A 22,253-nucleotide genomic window follows, 5' to 3' on the forward strand; every position below is an offset into this window, starting at 1 on the left:
CCGCCACCGGAGTCCGCGAGCCCGTCCGCGTTGCGCACGACACTGTCGCACCGAATAGAATGATTGCAAGCCGGCATATGCCCCGTGCCCCCATGATCTGACGAACTGGCCCGTCACTAGGCCCAGTCGAGTATAAAGTCGTGCCTAGCCAGGTCTACAGTTGCAATTGACGGCTCATCAACTGTGGGGAGATCCATCCACCTGGGTCAGGAGTCAAGTTGAAACCGCTCAAGAATAAGGGGCGACGTTCTAGAAACCAAATCTCCCGATGCCGTGCTGGCCGGGAAATTTGACAGTCGGCCGGAGTAATTAGAAGAGATTAACCCTATGTTAATATTGAGACACTCCTGCAACCTCGCAACTTTAACGCTTGTTTCGACGATGTTTGATCGGCGCGGAGCTGTCATTGCCAGATAATTCAGGCAGAAATTCCCCTGAAGATCCAAGCAATGCAATGCAACGACATACATACATTGGTCTGTCAGGAATGAGGTACTTTTGTTTCCCCTGCATAGACTGCATGGGTAGTGCCTTTCTAATGAGATCTCACGGCAGATTGAGGATTAGCCTAGGATATTTGCTGACTTCTTGGTAGTAAAGGCATCCTCGTAACATGTACATACTTCGAAGTTTCTGAATAATGGAGCCAAATTTTTTTTTTTCTTTCAAAAAGCCCAATGTCTAATATCGAGAAACTCGAGGATTATCTGAGGATTATCTGCTTTTCGTGAAAATTCCTCCCAGCGTTCAAAAGACAATCTCATGAAACAACGCCCGCATGAGCATCCCAGGTGCATGTCCATTGCCAAAACTCCAAATTACGAACCGTGGCCCATGTCTATTTCCACAGACTTGTTCAAGTCCGGCGACGCACTAAATCAAAGTCAAAAAGAGAAATAATCGCGCTCGGGGAATATTTACTGATTGCAATGGAAGTTCCATAGACCATGCCCACGTTGTGTACTCGGGTTGTCGAAATTGTCCATTCCAGCATCAGCAAAAATATCGAAAATGAAAAAAAAAGTATCACCATGGAGGGGGAATCAAACTCGAAACGCCAAGCAACCGTGAAATTCCAAAGAGTGACCAAAAGGTTAGCGCCAGAAGAGCAAAGTAACCGCAAAGGAAACCTCCAAGGAGAGACCAAGGGTGGGGAGTTCAGAAGCGAAAGCAGATGGTGGGCAAAAGGCAGATAGCAAATGGTAATTCCCCTCCAGGCCGAGTATCAGGTTCCAAACTAAGTATTTAAGCAATAAAGGCCCAAACACTACATCCAGAACTTCAACCCCGCAAAAAAAAAACAATTTCGTGGGAGCGGTTTAAACCTCCTCCTCGTCATCGTCAGCGTCATTGCTAACCTCCTTGTCGAAGACAGCAAGGACTTCGTCGTCGGGCATCGCAACCCCGTTGTCCTCCGCGCCAGTGTCCGCAGCAACATCGCTCAGCTCGAAATCCTTAGGAGGCTTTTCATCGTCACCGCTGAAGCTGTCTCCGTTTCTGATGGCGCTGTCATCCTTTGCCTCCTTAGATTCCTCGGGGGGCCCAGCCGACTTACGCTTGCGCGGCTTGGGCTTGGATGTCGTCTTGGGCGTCGTCTTAGGCGAATTCTTTGGTGCCGGGGGTGTCTTCCTAGACTTGCCAGCGCGGGGTTTAGTGGCCTTCTTGGCCTTCTTGGTCGCGGGACCCTCGTCGTCAGCATCAGCATCGCTGGGAGGTGAGGCACCGTTGTTTCCGTTGTTTCCGTTAGGACCGTGCAGCTTCATCAACTTGCGGCGGGCATTGCCGTGCATGACCTGGGCCGAGTTTCGGGTGTAGCCTGCCTTGTCAGCCAGTCTGACAAAGTCGATCTGTGTTTCATGTGTTAACTTGTGGTTCGATAATAAAGTGTCACAACATTGCTCAAAAGTGCTTCGTTCAAATGGGGAAAAGACGGGGGTTTGTTTGAAACGTGGTTGTTCGAACCAGTGAGATATAGGGCACATGTGGGTGGGGATCATGCGTTCAACTGAGCTTACCTTTCCTTCGATCGTGCAGGCAATTCCCAGGACGAGGACTTTGTAGTCGATGGCAGTGAGACCGAGACCAGGGTCATTCTTGTCGGACTTTTCCTGCTTGCCATTCTTGTCCTGCTTTCCGTTCTTTTTGGCGATAGCAGGGGGGTTCATGATGGCAGGAGGAGCCGGGGTCTCAGGAGCGGTGTTCTGGGTGGTATTCATGGTAGTATCCATTGAGGGAAGCAGTGATGGCGATTAGTTGCAGGAAGGTAAGTGGCGAAGATGGGTTAAGTTGGGTTCCGTGAATGGGAATGCGTGAGTGTGTGAAGAGGGACTTTCTGGATGGGCGAAGAAGGAAGGAAAGAAAGCTTCAGCCTCACAGAATTTATGTCGTGAAGATGGGCACTTCTTCGGCATGTGCAATTCGTCCCTGTCGAGGCTACCGCAACGCCGCACCGTTACTTCACTTTGGTTCACTTTCCTTCACGATATTGAAGTCGGACATGTGATTCAAGCTCGACGAAACCAAAGCTCTCGGCGCCCAAGACAAAGCCTACCACGGGTTTTCTCGATCTGGAAATGACTACGCTTATGGCGTTTAATTGGTGCTGATATCGCTCCAGGTCGTCCTTTTGGAATGAACAATACGGAATTTCGCCGACACACGCCGAGTTCGTGACCATGATGCCAAAGTGAAATATAGCAAAAGATGGACGTCCACGTGATACCTATTTCCAGGGCTATTGGTGCAGTTCTTTTGCAGGAAACTAAATGTTCTTTCTACAGGAACGCGGCATGTCGTCACCTCACTTCTTTATATCAAACCACACCCTCGATAATAAGGGAGTAAATCTTTGATTCACAACTTCTCCCAATTAATTGTGATTTACTGCAGATTTAGCATGTGACTTCCTGCAGTTTTGGCTGTTCATGAGTGCTGTAAATACCTGGGCTGTTTGTTCGCAGGCACCTACGCTATACAATCACGTGAAAAATCCTGTATACTTTGGCAAACTGATGTCAAATGACGACGAACCACGCGGGTTCATGCGAGGGTAACACATCTGGATGCGTTCTCGCCGGGTTTCCAGTACCAGATCTACGACCCCCGATGGCTTCACAATGCCCCCAGAGAGTTGGCAACATACTTCAGTGAGTTCAAACCCCACAAACAGTTTCGATGTTTGGTGTGCCTGGGCGTGGCTGGAATTCGTCGTCCGTTCCCCAATACCTGCTTTCGAGCAGGCACCCGCACAGGAGAACCAGGTCAAGAGCGCTAATTTCTCACCCATAAAGTTCGGCATAGTTCACAATAGAACAACCCAACTTCACGTGGTTGTGGATCTACGAAAACTGCTTGAAATGTCACAATGAAATGTTCAATGCTTTTGGTCCATAGAAACACGATCTATCGACTCCACTAGTTCGTTCTGACACCAGGGGAATTATATGCACAAAAAAAAGAATCATAAAAAACAACGCCATTCCATCAATACGTGCTCATGACCAGGTCGTAGGTGGTATATGCAGGGGAAATTTTGGGGAGGTGTGAAAAAAGAAAGGTAAAAGAGTAACCGGAGCTTCAAAGCTCTTACATGGACACATCCATCGTATCGTCACCGGCATCGAGAGCATTTTGTGCCTCCGGGTCGGGAACGACAACACCACGGCCACGGCCAGCAAGCAGCTCACGACGAACCTCGGGGCCAATATCCTTGTGTCCGCGAACGAGAAGTAAATCGAGCAGAGCCTCACGCTGGTCCTCGGTAATATCGTTACGGTATCGCTGGGCAAAGACTAGCAGAGACTGGTGCCACAGGACAGGCAGCTTATATGCCTTGCTGCTGCCAGGGCCATCACCCATCATGGTATCGCCGTTATCGGCGCGAAAGCGCAGGAAGTGGAATACCAGGGCGTCAATGACCTTGTAAGGCAAAGCGTACTTCTTCTCCAGGAAGACCCGAATGAAGGTGTTGACAGCACCAGTGCTCTCCAAAGAGCGCATGGATTGCTCTGCTGCGAGATCACACATGCGAAGAAGGGCGGCGGCGGAGTGCAGAACCGGGATAGAAACACGAGCGATCACGGACGAGACAATGTGGGCTTCGCGGAGGGAGCAAGTGCCGCTCTGGACGAGCGGGAAAAGCAGACCCTTGAAGAAACAAGCGGGCTTGTAAAGGGCCTTGCGAAGGGCGTTGTAGGTGTGGACATTCAGCTTCTTGGTCTCGTGGATCTCTTCGCGAACGCGTTCCAGAAGGACGGTAGAGATGAATTCTTGGGCGACATGGGGCTTTGAGGAGATGAAAATACGGGTTCCGGCGTAGACGGCATTGCCGGTCCAGTTCTCAGGTCGGGTAATGTCGAGGAGAGTCGGCCAGTTCGGCACGGACGGGAGAATCTTGAACGGCTTCGGGAGAGGTCCAGACTTGTAGCGAGAGAGGATCATGCCAACCCTAGTACATTCAGTTAGCTTGAGTACTTCAGTGATTTCAATCGCGAAGGGCTCAACATACTTCTCGTAAACTTCGACGGCCTTGGCAGGGATCTGAACGGCGTCTTCGGGCAGTCCACCACCCTGGATCTTGGGCGTACCGGGTTCACCGTTGTGTCTCGCCTCGTGCTCAGCAATCTTCTCCAAGATCAAATCGGCAAGATTGGTAGGGCCAGCGGAGCTAGGGTCTTTGGGATGAAAAATGGGATCTTCTTCATGGTCCCCGGGCATGAATTTGTTAAACATATCGAGGTCGTTGGGATCAACCTCCTACTCGGGAGTTAGCTTCGGCAGCGCCGAGTTGGGATAACTGTCCAATTCTTACAACTTCCTCAACCTCGTCGTCGACCCACTCATCATTCGCATATTTCTCATTCTCGTCGTCAGAGAGAGGCTCTTCGTCAAATCGGGTATCAAATTCGAAAGCCGGGTTGGGCTTCGTCTCGCCCGCGCCCATGGCACGCTTCGTCTCAGCTGCATCCTCGTCCGCCAATTCCTGACCGATCTGCAGAATCTTGCGCGACATCTTTGCATCGATAAAGCGCTGTCCGTTCTCGCCATCTTCGTCCTCGTTCTGCGATCTGTTCTTGCCCTTCTTGTTGGCCTGTGTACGGACATGCCCCGCGGCCGTAATATCGTCCGCCAGAGGGTTGTGCCGGCGGGCCGCGGCGGCGCGGGAGCTGGTAGCCTTGGGCATGTCGAAAATGTCCGTCGGCAGGAAAATTCGGTGGGCAAAAGGGAGAGTCAAGCTCGTATGGCGGTTTGCAGGTGCAATGCTTGATCGCTTGTGGGTAAATTTCTCGGTCACGTGGGTCTAATCAGTAATTTTTTCTTTTCTGCTATCATGACCGCCTGCCAATCCTGACAGACCGCCTCGGGCTCCCCTTTCTGCCGCCAAGACATGCGGCGGCATTCACTAAGACGCGCTTTTCCCAAGTGCAACGGCGACATCTAGCGGTTTTGCGAGCTTCTTAGGTTTGTATGTGAAACAATTGATGTTGTATTACGCCGCTTTTATCTGACCCCAGCTACAGATGTCACAATATTCGACGACATCCCCCGCTATTATCTGATCTTAGGATTTCCGCCATGGCATCGGCACAAGCTCCGGGCTCCTCGGCACCTTCGTCCAACATCAATTCCCCCATTATACCCCCCTAACAACGGCCCTCTCCTCAACGGCACTTTTACAGAACTCAATTCCCGAGCCTCTCCTGCACCGGCCAGCAATGCGTCTGCACAAGGGGACGGGGCCCGTGGAAAGCGAGCCAAGCGTGACAGTCGCAAGAAGCGCGAAGCGAAAGGTCTCGACACAGAAACGGTAGCACCACCGCCAAAGAAGCGCGCAACTGCTGCTGCAAATCATGCTGTCTCAAGCTCGAATCTTTCCATTCTACGACCACTTCTACTCGCCGAGCCGCGTTCGTCTGATCGATACCCCCCACAGCCTCGCCAGCTGAGCTTTGTCACAAAGAAGACCTCCGACGTGCTGGGTAAAAGCTGGGATTTCTACGAAGTCGTCGACAAGCTCACGAACAAAAACGGATTCCGTTACTCCTACGCCATCGCTGATCAAGGCTTCCCCCATATCAAATACCGCCAAACGGACGTCCGTCCCTACCATGCTCGATTCAGCTTCGAAGATTCCCCAGCTGCCATATCATTCTCGGAGGATGCGACGGCCGTGACAACGAGCGATGCGTGGCATACTGCCCGAGCGAATGTCTGCGCAAGAGAAGGGACGTATTACTATGAGGCGCGCGTGATTAGTGGTGTTGACAATAACCTCCAAGCCGCTTCGCGACCCGGCGCTCCGGCTTCTTCATCCCGTGGCCACGTTCGATTGGGATTTGCGCGGCGCGAGGCAGATCTGGATGTCAATGTTGGAGTTGACTGCTACGGGTATGGCATTCGAGACGTGAATGGCGAAGTCGTCAATCGCATGCGCTGCGAATACTTCTTCCCGAAGGGTGAAGCCATCAATGAAGGCGACGTTATCGGCATGCTCATTACGCTACCTCCACTATCCATGCACAAGAAAATTGTCGAAGGTACATACGATCCAGCTGTAGATGGTGAAGGTTCAGACCCATCAACTCGAAGTGCAAGTGCGGCCAACATCATCCGAGACCGCATCCCGTTCCAGTATAAGTCCGATTTTTGCTGGCAACAGTCCAACGTCTTCTCCACCAAGCACCTCCGTGACTACGCCTTTAACCTGAAAGAGACACCAACTTTCGGTCAACCCTCCCCGCTGAACAATGAAGATGCCTCATTGCGCACTCTACCGGGCTCCAGCATCACCATCTTCAAGAATGGAGTGAAGATGGGAACCCCCTTCAAGGAACTCTACGCCTTCCTTCCGCCCGCTAGCCGCCTCGCAAACGGCACAAATAACCTTGGTATCGGCGAACGCGAAAACGCAGACGATGGCATGATTGGCTACTACCCTGCTGTTAGCTGCTATGGCGGCGGTGCAGTGGAATGTCGATTTGAAGGTCCCTGGTGGGTTGGGCCTCCAGAGAAGACCGAGGCCGGAGAGGTGATTCGGCCCATTGGTGAACGATACACCGACCAGATTGTCGAGGACGTGGTCGCGGATATCGTCGATGAAGTTGAGGCGATGTTCGCTTGGGGTGGTGTTGACGGCGATGTCATTGGTAATAACAACACAGCAACGTTGGACAGTACTGCCCCTGGCGTTGTCAGTGGTTCGGAAGTCTTGCAAGGCGGCGTTGGGGCTGCGCTGGATTCCGTTCTTGCACCAACTCCTGGTCTTGGTGGTGCTTCTGATTCGGCGGCAAATAGCAATCAAGCTACACCTGCGGCTGTTGTCGATGTCCCGAATTCGGTTAACGAAAACAACGGTGCTGGTACGGCTGAGACACCGAGTGTTGCTGTGGAGATCCCGGCTGAAAATCCTGATGAAGATGTTGAAATGACTTGAGATATACACAGGAGCCATTAGCTTTGTTTAAACTAGGGGCGTTTGGGGCTAATAGGACGCATTGATACCAACTGAATTGAAGGATAATACATTCTCATGCTCATTTCGACTAACAGCAACTCAAATACGATACAAATAGTGGACGTCGGGGGCTGCTTGACTTACCCGTGCAAGACCATGTCGGTAGAGGCTGCGTTTCCTAGCTATGTACAATCAGACTATGACCTCGAGTGGAGGCAGTCACTCACTATTTGGCCTGGGCTCGACGATGGTCGAGTACTAAGTCAAGTTGCCAACCCTCGATATATGGTGCATGAGAAACAGTGTAGATGGTATCATTGTAATTGTACATATACAAATATAAAATAGAGACATTCCGACAACGCAGGGCTAATCACGTTATCATTAATTATCACCAAGTCGAGAACCTGCAAGCAGTTCTCCGACATTCATGACAAGCTCATCATCTCCATACTGACCAACAACCTGAATCCCAGTCAGCTCGTCGGCGCTAGAATCCTGGCCAGATTTTGACGACACCGTCACCGGTACAGAAATAGCCGGGAGTCCTGCTAAGCTAGCCGGCACTGTAAAAACATCATTGACATATGCATCCAAAGGTGAGGTTTTGGAAGTGCCATTCGTCAATTCAGATAGTCGTGGCGGAGATGAAGTAGTAGTGGGACAGACGATCACATCGACATTTGCCGATTCAGAAACATGCCCGTCTGTATCCTCCGCAACCAGGGGATGTTGACGTGCGAAGGCGGCATTGAAGTCTTGCTGAATGAGTCGGCGTACACGCTGTGCCTGGATGAAGTAATTGTCCATGGCATCCGCGCTCAGACTGAATGTACCGAGGAGAATACGCCTTTGAACCTCTGATCCGAACCCACTGCCGCGTGTGTTCGCATAGAGATATCCATCTGCCTGGCCGGTACCGTCCGGCCCCTCACCACGCGTTCCGTAGCGCACGCCGTCATATTTGGCCAGATTTGAGGATGCCTCAGCGGGTGCGAGAATGTAGTATGCAGACAGAGCGTGTTTCGTAGCTGGCAGGGACACGGGGTGAATGGTATGGCCCTGTGCCTGCAGATGCGCAAGGGACAAGACCCAGGCAAGTCGAACTGACGGCGTAAGCTCGGAGAGGTTGTATTCTAGTGGTACGCCAATTCGAAGCGGAGAGGATTTCAGGCGGGAGGAGAGCTGGGGGCTTTGGAGGTGGCAACGAATTCGTGATCGTGAGAGTTGGGACAGACTTGTCGGATCGCGCGGGTCATGTCGGTTAAGTATGGCTGTAACAGTCTGTTAGCAAGTACGGTCAAGCCGCGTGGGAAGGAAGACTTACAGAAGATGTCTCGCACGCTGGAAGTATCACTCCCCAATATCCCAACGGTATCTAGTGAATTTGCATACGCAACGACGCCCCAGCGTGAGATCAAGCCGTAGGAAGGCTTGAAGCCCACCGTTCCTGTGTACGCCGCGGGGAGTCTGACGGAGCCTCCGGTGTCGGTCCCGAGTGCGCTATAAGGGATTATCCTGTTAGTAGTGCTTCCATGTCTATCGAGCTGTGGCATCACTCACCTATAGCACTGACCTGCGGCGACAGCCACTGCACTTCCGCCAGAACTTCCGCCGGCTGAGAGCTCTTGTCCGTCCCTGTCTCGTCGGGAGTTTCTAACGGGCCCAAATCGAGAATGAATGGAATGCGATCCCATCCCAAATTCATCTAGATTGGTTTTTCCACCCAGTACAGCCCCAGCTTTCTCCAATTGCTCCACAACAGTCGCATTGAACGGACTGGTGAATTTGTCGAGAATGCCGGAGGCGCAGGTTGTCGGTAGATCGCGAGTGCAGATGTTGTCTTTGATAGCAACAAGGCGACCGTCTACCGCCGATTTTGGTTCTCCTTTTATGATTCCATTCGGTTAGAACGCGGTTGCACATTAGTGTGATGGGACATTGACAGCTCCTACCTTTCTCACGGCGCCGGTCAGCCTCCTTCACGCGGTCCAGCCACTGCCCCGTGCGCGCTAATGGGGTTATGAAGGCATTGAGACAATGCGCATGCTGTTTAGCGACGCATCTCTCTGCTTCGCGTAGCAGGGACATTTAGGTTGGGGGTGCGTGAAGAGGCAACTTCGCAAACCGCGCAGACGGAGAGTCGAAGATCGTCATGGCCCGGTGGCACGTGCACGGCACTATACATCGAGTCCATCGACAACGTAGTTTTCGATGGGTTAGGGATTATTCTAAGGTAGCATCCAGAGCAATTATAAATACGGGACTGCTGCTTAGACCAGAGGTTCAACAGCGGGGCGTCACCTTCATGAAGTCGTTGAGGCTAGCGAACTATATATTTCTTGCTTTGGGACGAATGAACGAACAACACTAACAAAAACAGGTACATATTTCGTATGTTGGAAAGGTTGATAGGACAGCGAAATGTTTCACATGAACATAAGCTCACATGCACCAGCACAGATTAAACTCACAACAGAAACGAGCGTTTTTCGAGGCAGCGAAAGCATAATAGATGGGCAGATCCAAAAAAATCGAACCGAGTCATTCTATAAGTAAAAAAGGTGCGGTAACACTGCCGCCTCGGGAAGCGATCGGCTCCCGGCGCTCAGCCTGAGTTAGTCCCTCCGCCGCCCTGAGCAACCCTGGGCGACCTGAGCGCTCCCGCAGCACCTTGATCGCTCAGTCCCGATGCTCTAGCTCGCCGACGTCAGTCTTTTTTTCTTTGTTTGACTTCCTCTGAAGATAAGCGCGTTGCTGCCTACGGCCGTTCCTAGGAGCCCGGGCGAAGAATTGGCCGTTTGTCATTATGCTTCTACTTTCCAGTGCTTACTTCGAGCTCACCGTCTGTCGACTATGATCTGGTATTCTGTATGAGAGATGAATCTGCGATAGCTTCGGAGATGACTCCAGCTCCGCCTGAAGCAATTATTAGAAGTCTCAGTTCCTGGAAGGATACGCCACTCAGCAACGTGGCAGCGGACTTCTCTCAAGGTCGGTAAGGATCGTTGCGTCGGGGATGTCTTCCGATTTGCTCAACGCCTTGATCCTCAGGACAATGTCGCAGCGCCTAGGGCCAAACTGACACCTTATAATTTCCACTGGGGTCAAAGTATGGTACCCATCACCTAGGAAGGCGATATTTCTATTGTCAAAAGGCGCGGCAGAGGAAGACATGCCTGCGTTTTAAATTGAGTTAGAATGTTGAAGCAAGATAGTAGGTTGTCTGATCAACTGTTCTACGCTGATAAATGCTCAGAATGGGATAAGATGGGATAAGCCTCTCCACATGAGGTAACTAGGTATTTTATATCTGCAGTCGACCATATTCAAGAGCCGGTCAGATGGGTATAACAATCACAGCCGCGTACAATGGCCGCAGAGAGAAAATAGCAATTTGTTTGCGACAAGCAGCTTCTCATCTGCATATAGAAGCCTTAATGAAGATTGGCTCTGAACAATGGTCTAATTCTTGAGACAAAGGATCCCTACTTATCGAGGCAGCTTTGTCTTGTTTCACAGTAAACACTCCAAAGACGCTCTTCAGGCCTCGGAAATTGCTGGCTACCACTGGTCTTTCCCCAAGAGATACTAGTACGCGTCTTCTATCAACCGAACATGTGAAGATTTATTCAACACCTCATTCAATCTGAGGTTCGAGATCTGCAATAATAGAATTCTGGATGATCAAAAGCAATCTCGGCGTTGCTCGAAAGAAGCGAGGGAATTGCCGAGTCGGCTACTACAGCATCGCAAAGTCCAGTCGGCCACCAAAAAGAGATTGAACTACAAAAGAACTTACCAACTATGATCTGCATGAATTTTGTAACATTATCGAACTGAGATTCGAAAATCATTAGGCCTCCAGTAACAGCAGGTATGCTGTTCGCGTAGCTCCTTCCGCCCGAGCCCAACACGAAAGACGTCATCCGATTCTCCGCCCGGTATTCCCTCGCCTTCCTCTTCCTCCTGCATTTCTCTCCCTCTCCCCATACGCATTCCGCAACAAACGCACACAATGCTATCGCGCAGTGCACTCCGAGCTGCAGCTCACAGTAGCCGGCAAATCGGCCCTCGATCCGCAACCACGACACCCTCCTTCCCCGCGGTCGCCGGTAAAGCTCAATGCGCCAGTTCCACCTTGCCCTCGGGTCGGAGGTACATCTCCATGTATGGTTACACACAGGCTAAGGCACTGGTATACTCGAAATACGGCGAGCCGAAGGATGTTCTCAGGTATGAGCAATTCTCTACGTTCCAGGTGACTGGCTAGCTAGCTGGTCGCATCCGCGGAATGAGCAAAAAAAGTTCTAGCTAACAAGATGACGTGCAGTCTGCACAAACACTCTATTTCCGCACCCCATGGCACCCAAGTGAACTTGCGACTCCTCACAGCTCCCATGAACCCTGCAGACGTCAACCAAATCCAAGGCGTCTACCCCAGCAAACCGCCCTTCCAAACCGCCCTCGGCACAACCATCCCTACCGCAGTCGGCGGGAACGAAGGTGCTTTCGAAGTCATCTCCACCGGTGCAGGGGTTAAGAATCTGACCAAGGGTGATTGGGTCATCATGAAGCGGACGGGTCAAGGAACCTGGCGCACACACGCGCAATTGGACGAGTCCCAGTTAATTCGCATCGAGGATAAGGAGGGCCTCACCCCTCTCCAAGTCGGGACCGTCAGCGTCAATCCCGTCACGGCTTACCGCATGATTAGGGATTTCTGCGAGTGGGACTGGATGCGTGCGGGCGAGGAGTGGCTGATTCAGAATGGAGCGAACTCGGGTGTTGGTCGCGCTGCGATTCAGCTTGGACGTGAGTGGGGAATCAAGACGCTGAATGTCGTCAGGCAGCGGAAGACACCAGAAGAGACGGAGGCGCTGAAGCAAGAGTTGAAGGAGTTGGGTGCGACGGTTGTCATCACTGAGGAGGAGATGCTGACAGGAAACTTCCGCGATATGGTCAATGAACTTACTCGTCAGGGTCGGGAGCCGATTCGTCTTGCGCTCAACTGTGTGGGTGGCAAGAATGCTACGGCGCTGGCGAAGACTCTGGCGCCAGATTCGCATATGGTGACCTACGGTGCAATGTCGAAGCAGCCGGTGGCTCTCCCTTCGGGGCTTCTGATCTTCAAGAACCTCTCTTTCGATGGATTCTGGGTGAGCAAGTGGGGTGACAAGAACCCACTGCTCAAGGAGAACACCATCAAGGATGTTCTGCAGCTCACTCGTCAGGGCCGCTTCCGTGACATCCCCGTGGACAATGTGCATTGGAGCTGGGACGCCGAAGGGCATGCGCTGGCAGAGAGCGTCCAGGGCACCCTGGGTGGATACCGCAGTGGAAAGGGCGTGTTTACCTTCACCGGTGGCGATGAGTAAGGAAGTGTAACATAATAGTATAGTATTTGGCGGATCCAAAGTGTTTATCGCAGGTGATGAACAAACATGCAGTAAGTGGTTTAACAAGTGGAATTGTACTATAAAGCAGATGTGTCCCATGTCCAAATTCGAGATCGTATAACCGAAAATCCACGCCTAACCGAAATTGATGCTCAGATGTATTATCGTGATATGTCATCGAGGAGTGTTGCGCTACTCGCATTTCCAGTTCGCCTTCACCCAGTCTAAAATCACGTCCGTCATGGTCTTGCCCGGCAAGTACACCTTGCCCTCCTTGGCGAAATCAACATCAAGCTGAGCGAACTTGGCAGCTAGTGTCAAGTACGGCTCGATAAAATCAATATAGATCAAGTCCACCGTCTCGAGCGCAGTCGATGCATTTACAGACACCAATGCCTGGATGCAGTTGGGTACACGGTAGAAGGAGATGGGAGAGTGAATGCTATCGTCTCCGTCGTCGCCTGCGTCGTCCTGGGTCGTATAACCTGGTACAATTTCACCAGATGGTTTCTTGGCCGCGAGGGGAATCTGCTGGGTGCCAACCATGTCAAATGCAGGCCAATCGTGCGACTCATCCGCGTCCGCGATCACATCACCGGTATGCTCAAGCTGGGCCGGGGGTCCCAAAGAGTCGAGGTGATCATCCGTTTCGTCCATCCATCTTCGCATGACCTTGGTTTGTTGGTTGAGAACCTCCATGATTAGTTGTACTTTGTCGTAAGGAACATCTTTCACATAGCGAAATCCGTTCGTGAATGGAGAGATAATCCACGTGGTGTCTTGTGTGAACGGGCCCTCGAAGATATCGAACCGAATAGCGCCCGTGTTCAGAATGGCCACAGCAGGTCCGTCACCACGAGACTCATCTTCCAAGGAGTCGGCCAGCACTTGCTTCTCTAGCCAAGTATAGACGCTGTCATTGTGTGGATACGGGACGCGTGACATCCAGAGGTCACGAGGGGCGCAGCCGTGGATCTTGTCCAGCTGAAGGGCATTGCGGGACTCGGCGATTAGTCGGGACACGTTCCGGCCTTTTTCGGTCGGAAACGAATCTTCGTCGAGACCTGTATGATGGTAGTAGGAGTGGAGGTTGTTATCAATATATCGCCGCTTAAAGACGGGACCAGCCGCCGTGCTCGGGCCTTCGCTCGTGGAAAGACCGTCGATCGACATAAATCCGACGGTTTCCATGAACCGACCACTGGCAAGAGCAACAGCTTTGGAGTCGTACTTGGTATAATCACGGATGTGTTCGTGGCCGCCGAAGAACTGGATCGGGGTGTCCCAGCGGATCGAGCGGATCTCCGTGAAGATCGCCTTATACTCCGGGGAGCGGGCCGGGACATGGCCAGCCACTAGGAAAAGATCAACCTCCTTGTCGCGGATCGCTTCCTGGAACCAGTCTTCTTTGATAGTTTCTTCCACGCGCTGCACCACAGTATTATTATAGTTTCCGGTGAAGTCGAAGAGAAAGCCGAATGCTACGATACGAATGCCCTGCTGTTTGGTAGTGAACTTCTTGTACCGCGGGGCCAGCGGGACCAGCTCCTCGGTTTTGGGGTGGTAGATATCGATATTCGAGGCGAGATAGCTGCCCTTGAAACAGGGAACGGTGACCAGGAGCTCGGCCTCGGAGGTGTTCTGTTTGTATAGTTCATGGTTTCCCGAGGTCATCACATCGACGTGCTGGTGTCGCAGGATCTCTCGGAGATAGACGCCTTTGGGTTCGGATGAGTCGTAAAGACCGTTTCCTTCGACGCGATCACCGGTATCGATAACGAGCAGATCCCGACCCTGTGCCTCGATCTTTTCCCGCATATGCGCCGCGAACGAGACATAGTCGCCCCAGTCTGCCGAGAAAGAAGGCCTGTAACAGAGGCATTAGTAGAGCTTACAACGGAAGACCGCCGACAGGCCTACTCCTGCAAATGGCCGGCCAGCCAGCCATGGGTATCGGTCGTATGAAGGAAGTTGAGTTGCCCGATGTCGAGGTCGCGCAGCGGAGCACGGATGGGCGCGGGCGCGGCGGGCTGAGCGGCGAGCGCCGACGGGAAAAGGAAGGGCAACACCGACCACCACATGGCGGGTACCGGGAGACCACCGAGGGCTGGATGGGTGCAGTGAACACGGCGATTGTTCCCAAGGGCTGGTGTTTGGGACAGAAACGGGTTTGTGAAAGCTGAGAGACCAGGTCAAACGATATTCCTGACCTCGAGATCAGACAGAAGGGAGAAGACGGAGCTGTGAGCTGCTCGTACGGTTACGGAAGGAGCTCCCGGTGAGGTGCTGAGTCAGCGCCCAACATCTTCGGGTTTGCATCTCAAAGATTCAAGCGCGGCTTCTCCTCTTTCCCAACCTTGTCCTTTGGTCTCCCCCACGCCAGCTGCCGGTTCTCTCGACCTTGCGGACCTTCAATTGTCCCTCCCGCCTCCTCTCCCTCTTCGATATCCATCCCAATCCCCACCATGGCGGCCCCCCGAGTTTTCCGCCCTGCGGCCCGTCTGCTTTCTTCGCGCCTGGCCTCCACCCCTCTGCGCCCGGCTTTCACCCAGACTGCGTGCGCTCCGTCAATTCTGCGCGCTCGCGGATACGCTTCCGAGAGTGGCACCAAGGAGGTCACTGTTCGTGATGCCCTGAACGAGGCTCTGGCGGAGGAGCTCGAGAGCAACCAGAAAACTTTCATTCTGGGTGAGGAGGTCGCGCAATACAACGGAGCGTAAGCGCATCCTTCCTTTGGAAAGACCGATTTGATCGCAATGGCAATTGAAATCGCGTCATTATTGAACAACTTGTCCGCTGACATGGGTTTTCCGCAGTTACAAGGTGACGCGAGGTCTTCTGGACCGCTTTGGCCCCAAGCGAGTGATCGATACTCCCATCACTGAGGCTGGCTTCTGTGGTATCGCCGTTGGTGCTGCGCTTGCTGGTCTGCACCCTATTGTGAGTCTACATGCGAGCCATCTTGAGATTGCGAAAACCACCGGGGTAAAAAATATACAGAGATTAATCAGTTGTTCGATTCTAGTGCGAGTTCATGACCTTCAACTTCGCCATGCAGGCCATTGATCAGATTATCAACTCCGCCGCTAAGACTCACTACATGTCCGGTGGTATCCAGCCTTGCAACGTCACTTTCCGTGGACCCAACGGTTTCGCCGCCGGTGTCGCTGCTCAGCACTCCCAGGACTACTCTGCCTGGTACGGCAGCATCCCCGGTCTGAAGGTCGTCTCCCCCTGGAGCTCGGAGGATGCCAAGGGCCTGCTCAAGGCCGCTATTCGTGACCCCAACCCTGTCGTGGTCCTCGAGAACGAGTAAGTTTTTTTTTGTTGGGTCCCGACAATTTTCCCGGAGATCGGGGCGGGTAACAGAGTTACTAACCGCTTTCGCCGCCTGTCAGGCTTATGTACGGCCAGGCTTTCCCGATGAGCGAGGCCTCCCAGAAGAGCGACTTCGTCCTGCCCATCGGCAAGGCCAAGATCGAGCGTCCCGGCAAGGACCTAACCATCGTCTCCGTCTCCCGCTGCGTCGGCCAGTCCCTCACCGCCGCCCAGGAGCTCAAGTCCAAGTACGGTGTTGAGGCTGAGGTCATCAACCTGCGCTCCATCAAGCCCCTCGACGTTGAGACCATCATCGCCTCGCTGAAGAAGACCGGCCGCCTCATGGTTGTTGAGTCCGGCTACCCCATGTACGGTGTGTCCTCCGAGATCATGGCTCTGTCCATGGAGTACGGCTTCGACTACCTGACTGCCCCCGCAGCCCGTGTCACCGGTGCTGAGGTCCCCACCCCCTACGCCCTCGGCCTGGAGAACATGTCCTTCCCCCAGGAGGACACCATTGTCGGCCAGGCCGCCAAGGTCCTGCGTTTGTAAGTGATGCGCGGGAATGTGCAGTAATAAAACCATGTGCCTAGTACCCTTTCCCCTGTCTCATTTTCCTCATATTGTTGTTCCATCATGTCGCTATTTATTGCCGTCCTAGGCAGATTCCTTGGAAAGCTCTGTACGATTACCTTCCAGGTTCGCCTCTCTTCTCTTCCAGCGTAAACGCGTGGTTGTTTCCGATCACTTAGATTGAATAGACTTGATTCATTCATGATATTCGTACAAAGTAGACGTAAAGTAGCGCTAAGCCCCCAAAACACCATGTGCGGTCCATACAGACCAGCCCAATAAGGCAGATTCGAACCAAAAGAGATAGCGAATGAATAGCAGCTCACTCATGAAGCGGCCTTCACCTCTTGATGAGCCGCACACCCTGCGAAACACCCGGTCGGCCGTCGGGGATCGTAATATCCACCTCCATCCGGATGCTTCGCATACTCTTCATCTGTATCGCTCCCCTCATCCTGGACGTTGGCGAGTGGCTCCTTTTTGGTTGTCTTCACTTCCTTCCCCAGCAATCCTGATTGCCCCTCCTGCCCATCATTGTCATCATCACCACCAAGGACATTCTTCCTCATGGGCGCCACACCCGCTGGACCCTTCACCGGCGCAAAGGAGCTCTTGAATCCGCCTTTCTTGAACCCGCCTCCAACTTTCCCCGCACTTGCGCCACCGCCGGAACTGGTGCTGATGGACATCTTTCCTGGATCGTCGTGGACGACTCTCAACCCGGCCTTCTCATTGGCCTTCCGCTCCGCACGCTGAGCTTTCTCTGCAGCATTGGGATCGCGGGAGAGTTGCTTGAGGTCTTGTAACCGCCTGCGGTGTTGATGGTCATAGGATCCCATGTGAGCTTCATATTCCGGATGCCGCGCGTACGACTTGTTGCAGAGGCTGCATGTGAATGAGGCTAGCGCCGCCCGCGCTGATTCAGTCTGTGGTCTCGATGTTAGGGAGTGTCTTTTTTTTTTTCTGAGAAGTGAAAGGATCGCGTACCTTCGGGGCAGGGTTTCTGTATGATCGTTGCTGTATGTTTGTCAGAATCATCTTCATTTTTCTTGTGGTGGAGGGATACAGACTCGCTGCATGTTGAGTGTGTGCGGTGGTGAAGAGCTCGGAGGACCTGAGGTGAGGTGCAGTTGGCGCGGACGGCGAACCAGCGGCGGCGCGTTGCGAGTGACGGCCTTCCCCAACTTTTCCTGCGTCAACAATCTGCGCTCCACTGCAAACTCCCCTCGCCGATCGACGATTGTTGGCAGCCACGAGTGATGACCTCTTGAACACGATTTTCTTTTGTCTTTCCTTGCAACTCCTAATATTCTTTAAAAAATACTGCGTTCCCATCATGACCTCCCTCACGCCGTCCAAGCAGGACGATGCGAAATTGGTCATCTCCATGCAAGAATTGGATCCCTCGCCAGTGGACGACTCAACTTCGGATCTCGAGAACCTGGAGTGCGGCGACTTTATCCCTAAGCCCGCAGATGAGCCCCCCAAGCGCACCTGCGGATTCCCCCGGCCTTGGGGTTGCGTGCTCATCGTTGGGACGCATTGTGTATGTTACCATTTCCCCCAACACAACACAGACACAGACAGACAGACAGACAGACAAAAGAAAAGAATCAGCAGAACGAACGGCAAATACTAACAGTAAATGACAGTATCCGGGTTCCAAAGATACTCTACATACCCTCCTACCGCATTCTTCATCCTACACTTTGCCAATACCTCCCTAATCCCGCTTATGACCCAGTCTATTCCCGCTAGCGAGCCCTACCTCCTGCTCACGCGGCCAGTCTATCAAGCGCCAGGACTAGAGCATCTAGTATTGACTCTCCCCGTCCTGACACACATTGTTTCTGGAATCGCGCTGCGCAATATTCGCGCTACCCGTCGCGCACGCTTGTATGGCGCAGAGACTCGTGCACAGCGAGACCTGCTCTCCTTCTGGCCCCGCGTTTCCCTTCAAGCGAGAACAGGATATTTCCTTGCGCCCCTTATTGGTCTCCATGTCCTGGTCAACCGTGCCATGCCGTACATGGTCGAAGGCGGTAGTTCCGGCGTCGGATTGGGATACGTTGCGCATGGGATTGCGCGGAGTCCTGTCTTTTGGAACATTTTCTATGTGCTCTTCGTGACGGCCAGTGTGTGGCATTTTGTTGGTGGATGGACAACTTGGATGGGGTGGAGAGTCACTACTGCGCGCAAAGAGCGCAGTAGTAAGGGATCGCTAGAGGGATACCTCGGTTATCCTGAAAACCAGGATCGCGCGAAGCGTCAGCGCAAGATCTGGTGGGTAGTCAATGGAATGGCCGCTATGGGAGCTGCGCTCTGGCTGGCGGGTGCTTTGGGTATTGTTGGGCGTGCTGGTGAGGGTGCTGGATGGGAGGCACAGGGGTGGAATGAAATGTATCGCCAGGTGCCAGCGATTGGGAAGTGGTTGTAATCCGATGTACAGGTGTATTATAGTTAAGTTAATATATAACCTATTTACTTTCTACGTGATCTTCTACCATCAGGTGTAGTCACTTTTCTGCATTCACTTGAACGTCTTGGATGAACATATAGTCCCACCAAGATGGTCCGTGCGGCATCTTTTTTCGCGGCGAGATTCGCTTCTGTGCAACTTCGCCTCTTCGCAATTACAGGAATCCATGCCACGCCTGCTCCGCCTGACTTCCACAATATGCGCAACTAGTGCAATCCGACGTACTCTCAGCCCCTTCCATTCTAGCTTGACGCCCTTTCGAATTTCTTTCAGCCACTCCGCTAAAGTCATGGAAGACTCAACCACCACTACCACGAACCCCTCCCCGCCCCCCACGCCGCAAAGCACGCTGGTGGATTACAATGGCATAAAGTACAATGTTATCAGGGAGGGGCGAGCCTATATTCTTAATCCTCCATCACAGGAAGCCGCATCCAAGGCGACGAGAAGGGATCTTAAGACTGAGGACGAGTCGCAATCCGTTTTCTACAACCCGATCCAACAGTTCAATCGGGACCTGAGTGTGTTGGCAATTCGCGCGTTTAGCGAGCATGTGGTAGACTTTGAGAAGCACAAGCAGGACCAGAAGGCGAAGAGGCGAGCAGCTGGGAATGGAGCTCCAAAGGGAAAGAAGCGGAAGCGTGAAGATGAGTCGGCCGAACAGTCGGGCAAGCCCGCCGAGGGAGAACCTGCTGAAAAGGTCGAAAAAACCGAGACGAGCGAGCAAAATGCGACTGCTGCTGCAACCGTCCCGACTGCCGCTGCTGCTCCAGATGGAAAGCAGGAAGACACCCCCACACCGGAATTTACCATCCTCGATGCGCTCTCGGCAACAGGCCTACGTGCTCTCCGCTACGCCTCGGAAATCCCCATCGCGACCAAGATTGTCGGTAACGACCTTTCTAAGTCAGCAATCAAATCCATGAAAACGAACATCGAGTACAATAAGCTGGGTGAGCGCATCCAGCCCAATCTAGGGGACGCTCGCATCTACATGTACGGTCTCAACAACAAGTTCGACGTAATTGATTTGGATCCTTATGGTACCGCCTCGCCATTCATGGACGCCGCCGTTCAAGCCGTGAAGGACGGCGGTTTGCTTTGTGTAACCTGCACCGATGCTGGAGTCTGGGCCTCCACGGGTTACTCAGAAAAGGCATTCTCCCTGTACGGTGGTATTCCGATCAAGGGGTCGCACTCGCACGAAGGTGGACTACGTCTCATCCTCTATGGTCTCGCCATGTCCGCTGCGAAATATGGAATGGCTATTGAACCGCTGCTTTCTCTTTCTATTGACTTCTACGCTCGAACATTCGTGCGCGTCATCCGCTCTCCAGCCCAGGTCAAGTTCACTGCCGGCAATACTTTACTCCATTACAACTGTGATTCGGGCTGCGGCGCCTGGACGAACCAGTACCTCGCTTCAACCAAGCAAAAGAAGGACAAGAGGGGCAACCCGATGGCATACCACAGTCTTGCACAAGCACCCACCGCGGGTCCACTCTGTGAACACTGCGGCTTCAAAACACATCTCTCCGGGCCGATGTGGGGAGGTCGTCTGCATAACCCACACTTCATCCAGAGAATCATCTCTCTGCTTCCAACCCTAGACCCGGAAATTTACCAAACCATTCCCCGGCTCGAGGGCATGCTTACCACCGCACTGGAAGAAGACCTCGATTTAACACCGTCGAATATCAAAACTACAGCCACCTCCACCATGGAGGAAAAAGAAGCTGCCGAAACTCAGGACCCTGATTATCCCGCCATCATCCCCAAAATGGACCCTGCTATCCGAGACCCATACCCCTTCTATTTCAATCTTGGCGCCCTATCCCGCGCACTGCACTGCCAAACAATCCCAATGGACCAGTTCCGCGGCGCCCTTCGCTCAGTCGGGTACAGATCAACCCGCACACATGCAAAGCCCAATTCTATCCGCACCGACGCCCCATGGTCCGTCATCTGGGAAATCATGCGTGAATGGGTTCGTCAACACAGTCCTATCAAGGAAAATGCGTTGAAGCCCGGTACCGCAGGTGCGGGACTTATGAAACATAGCCGGGATAATCTGCGGAGTCTTGAGTCTGAAACAGGCGATCCGTGGCTTTCTTCTCTCAAAGCCGATCTCCTGAAGACAGTTGAATCTGGAAAGGATGTTGCAGACCTCATTACCAAGGTCGAGGCTGCGCTTTATCGGGCTGGTTCAAGGAGAACCTCCCAAGGCACTGCTCCAACTCCCACCGACCAACCGGCGCAAGATCAGCCTGCTGCTCATTCTGCTTCTGTCACTCCTGCACAGCAACACCCTAGTACTCTGGATATCAAGTTTGATGCACAGCTTGGACGGGATGCCTCTACCATCCAGTCCAACAAGCGTCTGGTGCGATACCAGATTAACCCGCGTGCTAATTGGGGCCCGTTGAATCGGGCTTCGTGATTGGTATGTGTTTATGTCTCCGTAACTCATTTCTTCTTTGATGTAATCGACGTCTTGTATATTGTTTGTAAATAGTAGAAAGAATTCTCATGCCGAGTTATTGCTCGTGGTCCTGATAGCATAAATCAAGAGGGTTCAATTTCTTTCAAATAATTCCTTGTTGCATCGACCATGTAATATCTGACGTCGGAATAGATATTTTTGATCAAACCAACCAACTTAAATAAAGCCCAGGGCTGTGTCAAAAGCACTCGGTAGACCAAGATGAAAATGGAATATGATATTACGTGACACGAATCACCCATGAGGCGCAAAATGAGTAAGGCTACAGCACATTGTCTTAGTGCTTACTAGATACTAGGGTAACTCAGACCGTGATCCTGGGACATCTACACAAAGGAAGAGAATAAACGAAAACGTAATTATTCAATATCATTACTCCCATTATAAACACCAACGAACCAGGAGACGAAACTGGCCCGAATCTAGACAGATCAAAACAGAAAAATGAAAAAGAAACAAGTAAATCACAGTCATCACGTCTCAAAAGTGCAAAATGGGGTTTCAAAGAAACAGCGAAAAGAGACATTC

The 22,253-nt window shown here is 52.5% G+C and overlaps 10 protein-coding genes across 10 annotated transcripts; 5 read left to right on the plus strand and 5 right to left on the minus strand.

The window, feature by feature from the left end:
* Window positions 1-1,319: 1,319 nt before the first annotated feature.
* On the minus strand, window positions 1,320-2,228 carry N7532_001242 (putative histone h1.3.; the record flags this gene model as incomplete). Its single annotated transcript, XM_056613736.1, has 2 exons — window positions 1,320-1,847; window positions 2,016-2,228. 2 exons carry the CDS (start codon window positions 2,226-2,228, stop codon window positions 1,320-1,322), a joined length of 741 nt encoding a protein of 246 aa, XP_056478777.1.
* Window positions 2,229-3,585: 1,357 nt separating this feature from the next.
* N7532_001243 (snoRNA-binding rRNA-processing protein ENP1) lies at window positions 3,586-5,182 on the minus strand (the record flags this gene model as incomplete). Its single annotated transcript, XM_056613737.1, has 3 exons — window positions 3,586-4,447; window positions 4,508-4,755; window positions 4,811-5,182. The coding sequence occupies 3 exons, from the start codon at window positions 5,180-5,182 to the stop codon at window positions 3,586-3,588; spliced, it is 1,482 nt and encodes a 493-aa protein (XP_056478778.1).
* A 76-nt stretch (window positions 5,183-5,258) lies between these two features.
* On the plus strand, window positions 5,259-7,432 carry N7532_001244 (SPRY domain-containing protein; the record flags this gene model as incomplete). The annotated part of the gene is made up of 3 exons (XM_056613738.1): window positions 5,259-5,272; window positions 5,423-5,460; window positions 5,520-7,432. 3 exons carry the CDS (start codon window positions 5,259-5,261, stop codon window positions 7,430-7,432), a joined length of 1,965 nt encoding a protein of 654 aa, XP_056478779.1.
* A 405-nt stretch (window positions 7,433-7,837) lies between these two features.
* On the minus strand, window positions 7,838-9,544 carry N7532_001245 (glutamyl-tRNA(Gln) amidotransferase subunit HER2; the record flags this gene model as incomplete). The annotated part of the gene is made up of 4 exons (XM_056613739.1): window positions 7,838-8,727; window positions 8,781-8,956; window positions 9,017-9,341; window positions 9,409-9,544. 4 exons carry the CDS (start codon window positions 9,542-9,544, stop codon window positions 7,838-7,840), a joined length of 1,527 nt encoding a protein of 508 aa, XP_056478780.1.
* A 1,927-nt stretch (window positions 9,545-11,471) lies between these two features.
* Window positions 11,472-12,831, plus strand: N7532_001246 (enoyl-[acyl-carrier-protein] reductase; the record flags this gene model as incomplete). The annotated part of the gene is made up of 2 exons (XM_056613740.1): window positions 11,472-11,689; window positions 11,787-12,831. 2 exons carry the CDS (start codon window positions 11,472-11,474, stop codon window positions 12,829-12,831), a joined length of 1,263 nt encoding a protein of 420 aa, XP_056478781.1.
* A 213-nt stretch (window positions 12,832-13,044) lies between these two features.
* On the minus strand, window positions 13,045-14,933 carry N7532_001247 (metallophosphoesterase family protein; the record flags this gene model as incomplete). Its single annotated transcript, XM_056613741.1, has 2 exons — window positions 13,045-14,719; window positions 14,773-14,933. The coding sequence occupies 2 exons, from the start codon at window positions 14,931-14,933 to the stop codon at window positions 13,045-13,047; spliced, it is 1,836 nt and encodes a 611-aa protein (XP_056478782.1).
* A 384-nt stretch (window positions 14,934-15,317) lies between these two features.
* Window positions 15,318-16,722, plus strand: N7532_001248 (pyruvate dehydrogenase (acetyl-transferring) subunit E1 beta; the record flags this gene model as incomplete). The annotated part of the gene is made up of 4 exons (XM_056613742.1): window positions 15,318-15,568; window positions 15,669-15,792; window positions 15,878-16,164; window positions 16,251-16,722. 4 exons carry the CDS (start codon window positions 15,318-15,320, stop codon window positions 16,720-16,722), a joined length of 1,134 nt encoding a protein of 377 aa, XP_056478783.1.
* Window positions 16,723-17,069: 347 nt separating this feature from the next.
* Window positions 17,070-17,822, minus strand: N7532_001249 (putative C2H2 finger domain protein; the record flags this gene model as incomplete). Its single annotated transcript, XM_056613743.1, has 2 exons — window positions 17,070-17,669; window positions 17,814-17,822. The coding sequence occupies 2 exons, from the start codon at window positions 17,820-17,822 to the stop codon at window positions 17,070-17,072; spliced, it is 609 nt and encodes a 202-aa protein (XP_056478784.1).
* Window positions 17,823-18,079: 257 nt separating this feature from the next.
* Window positions 18,080-19,180, plus strand: N7532_001250 (uncharacterized protein; the record flags this gene model as incomplete). Its single annotated transcript, XM_056613744.1, has 2 exons — window positions 18,080-18,287; window positions 18,396-19,180. 2 exons carry the CDS (start codon window positions 18,080-18,082, stop codon window positions 19,178-19,180), a joined length of 993 nt encoding a protein of 330 aa, XP_056478785.1.
* A 331-nt stretch (window positions 19,181-19,511) lies between these two features.
* Window positions 19,512-21,662, plus strand: N7532_001251 (tRNA (guanine26-N2)-dimethyltransferase; the record flags this gene model as incomplete). Its single annotated transcript, XM_056613745.1, has 1 exon — window positions 19,512-21,662. One exon carries the CDS (start codon window positions 19,512-19,514, stop codon window positions 21,660-21,662), a length of 2,151 nt encoding a protein of 716 aa, XP_056478786.1.
* Window positions 21,663-22,253: the final 591 nt, after the last annotated feature.

This window comes from Penicillium argentinense, assembly GCF_028826775.1.
Source record: "Penicillium argentinense strain IBT 30761 chromosome Unknown utg000002l_segment0_segment0, whole genome shotgun sequence".
NCBI lineage: Eukaryota > Fungi > Ascomycota > Eurotiomycetes > Eurotiales > Aspergillaceae > Penicillium > Penicillium argentinense.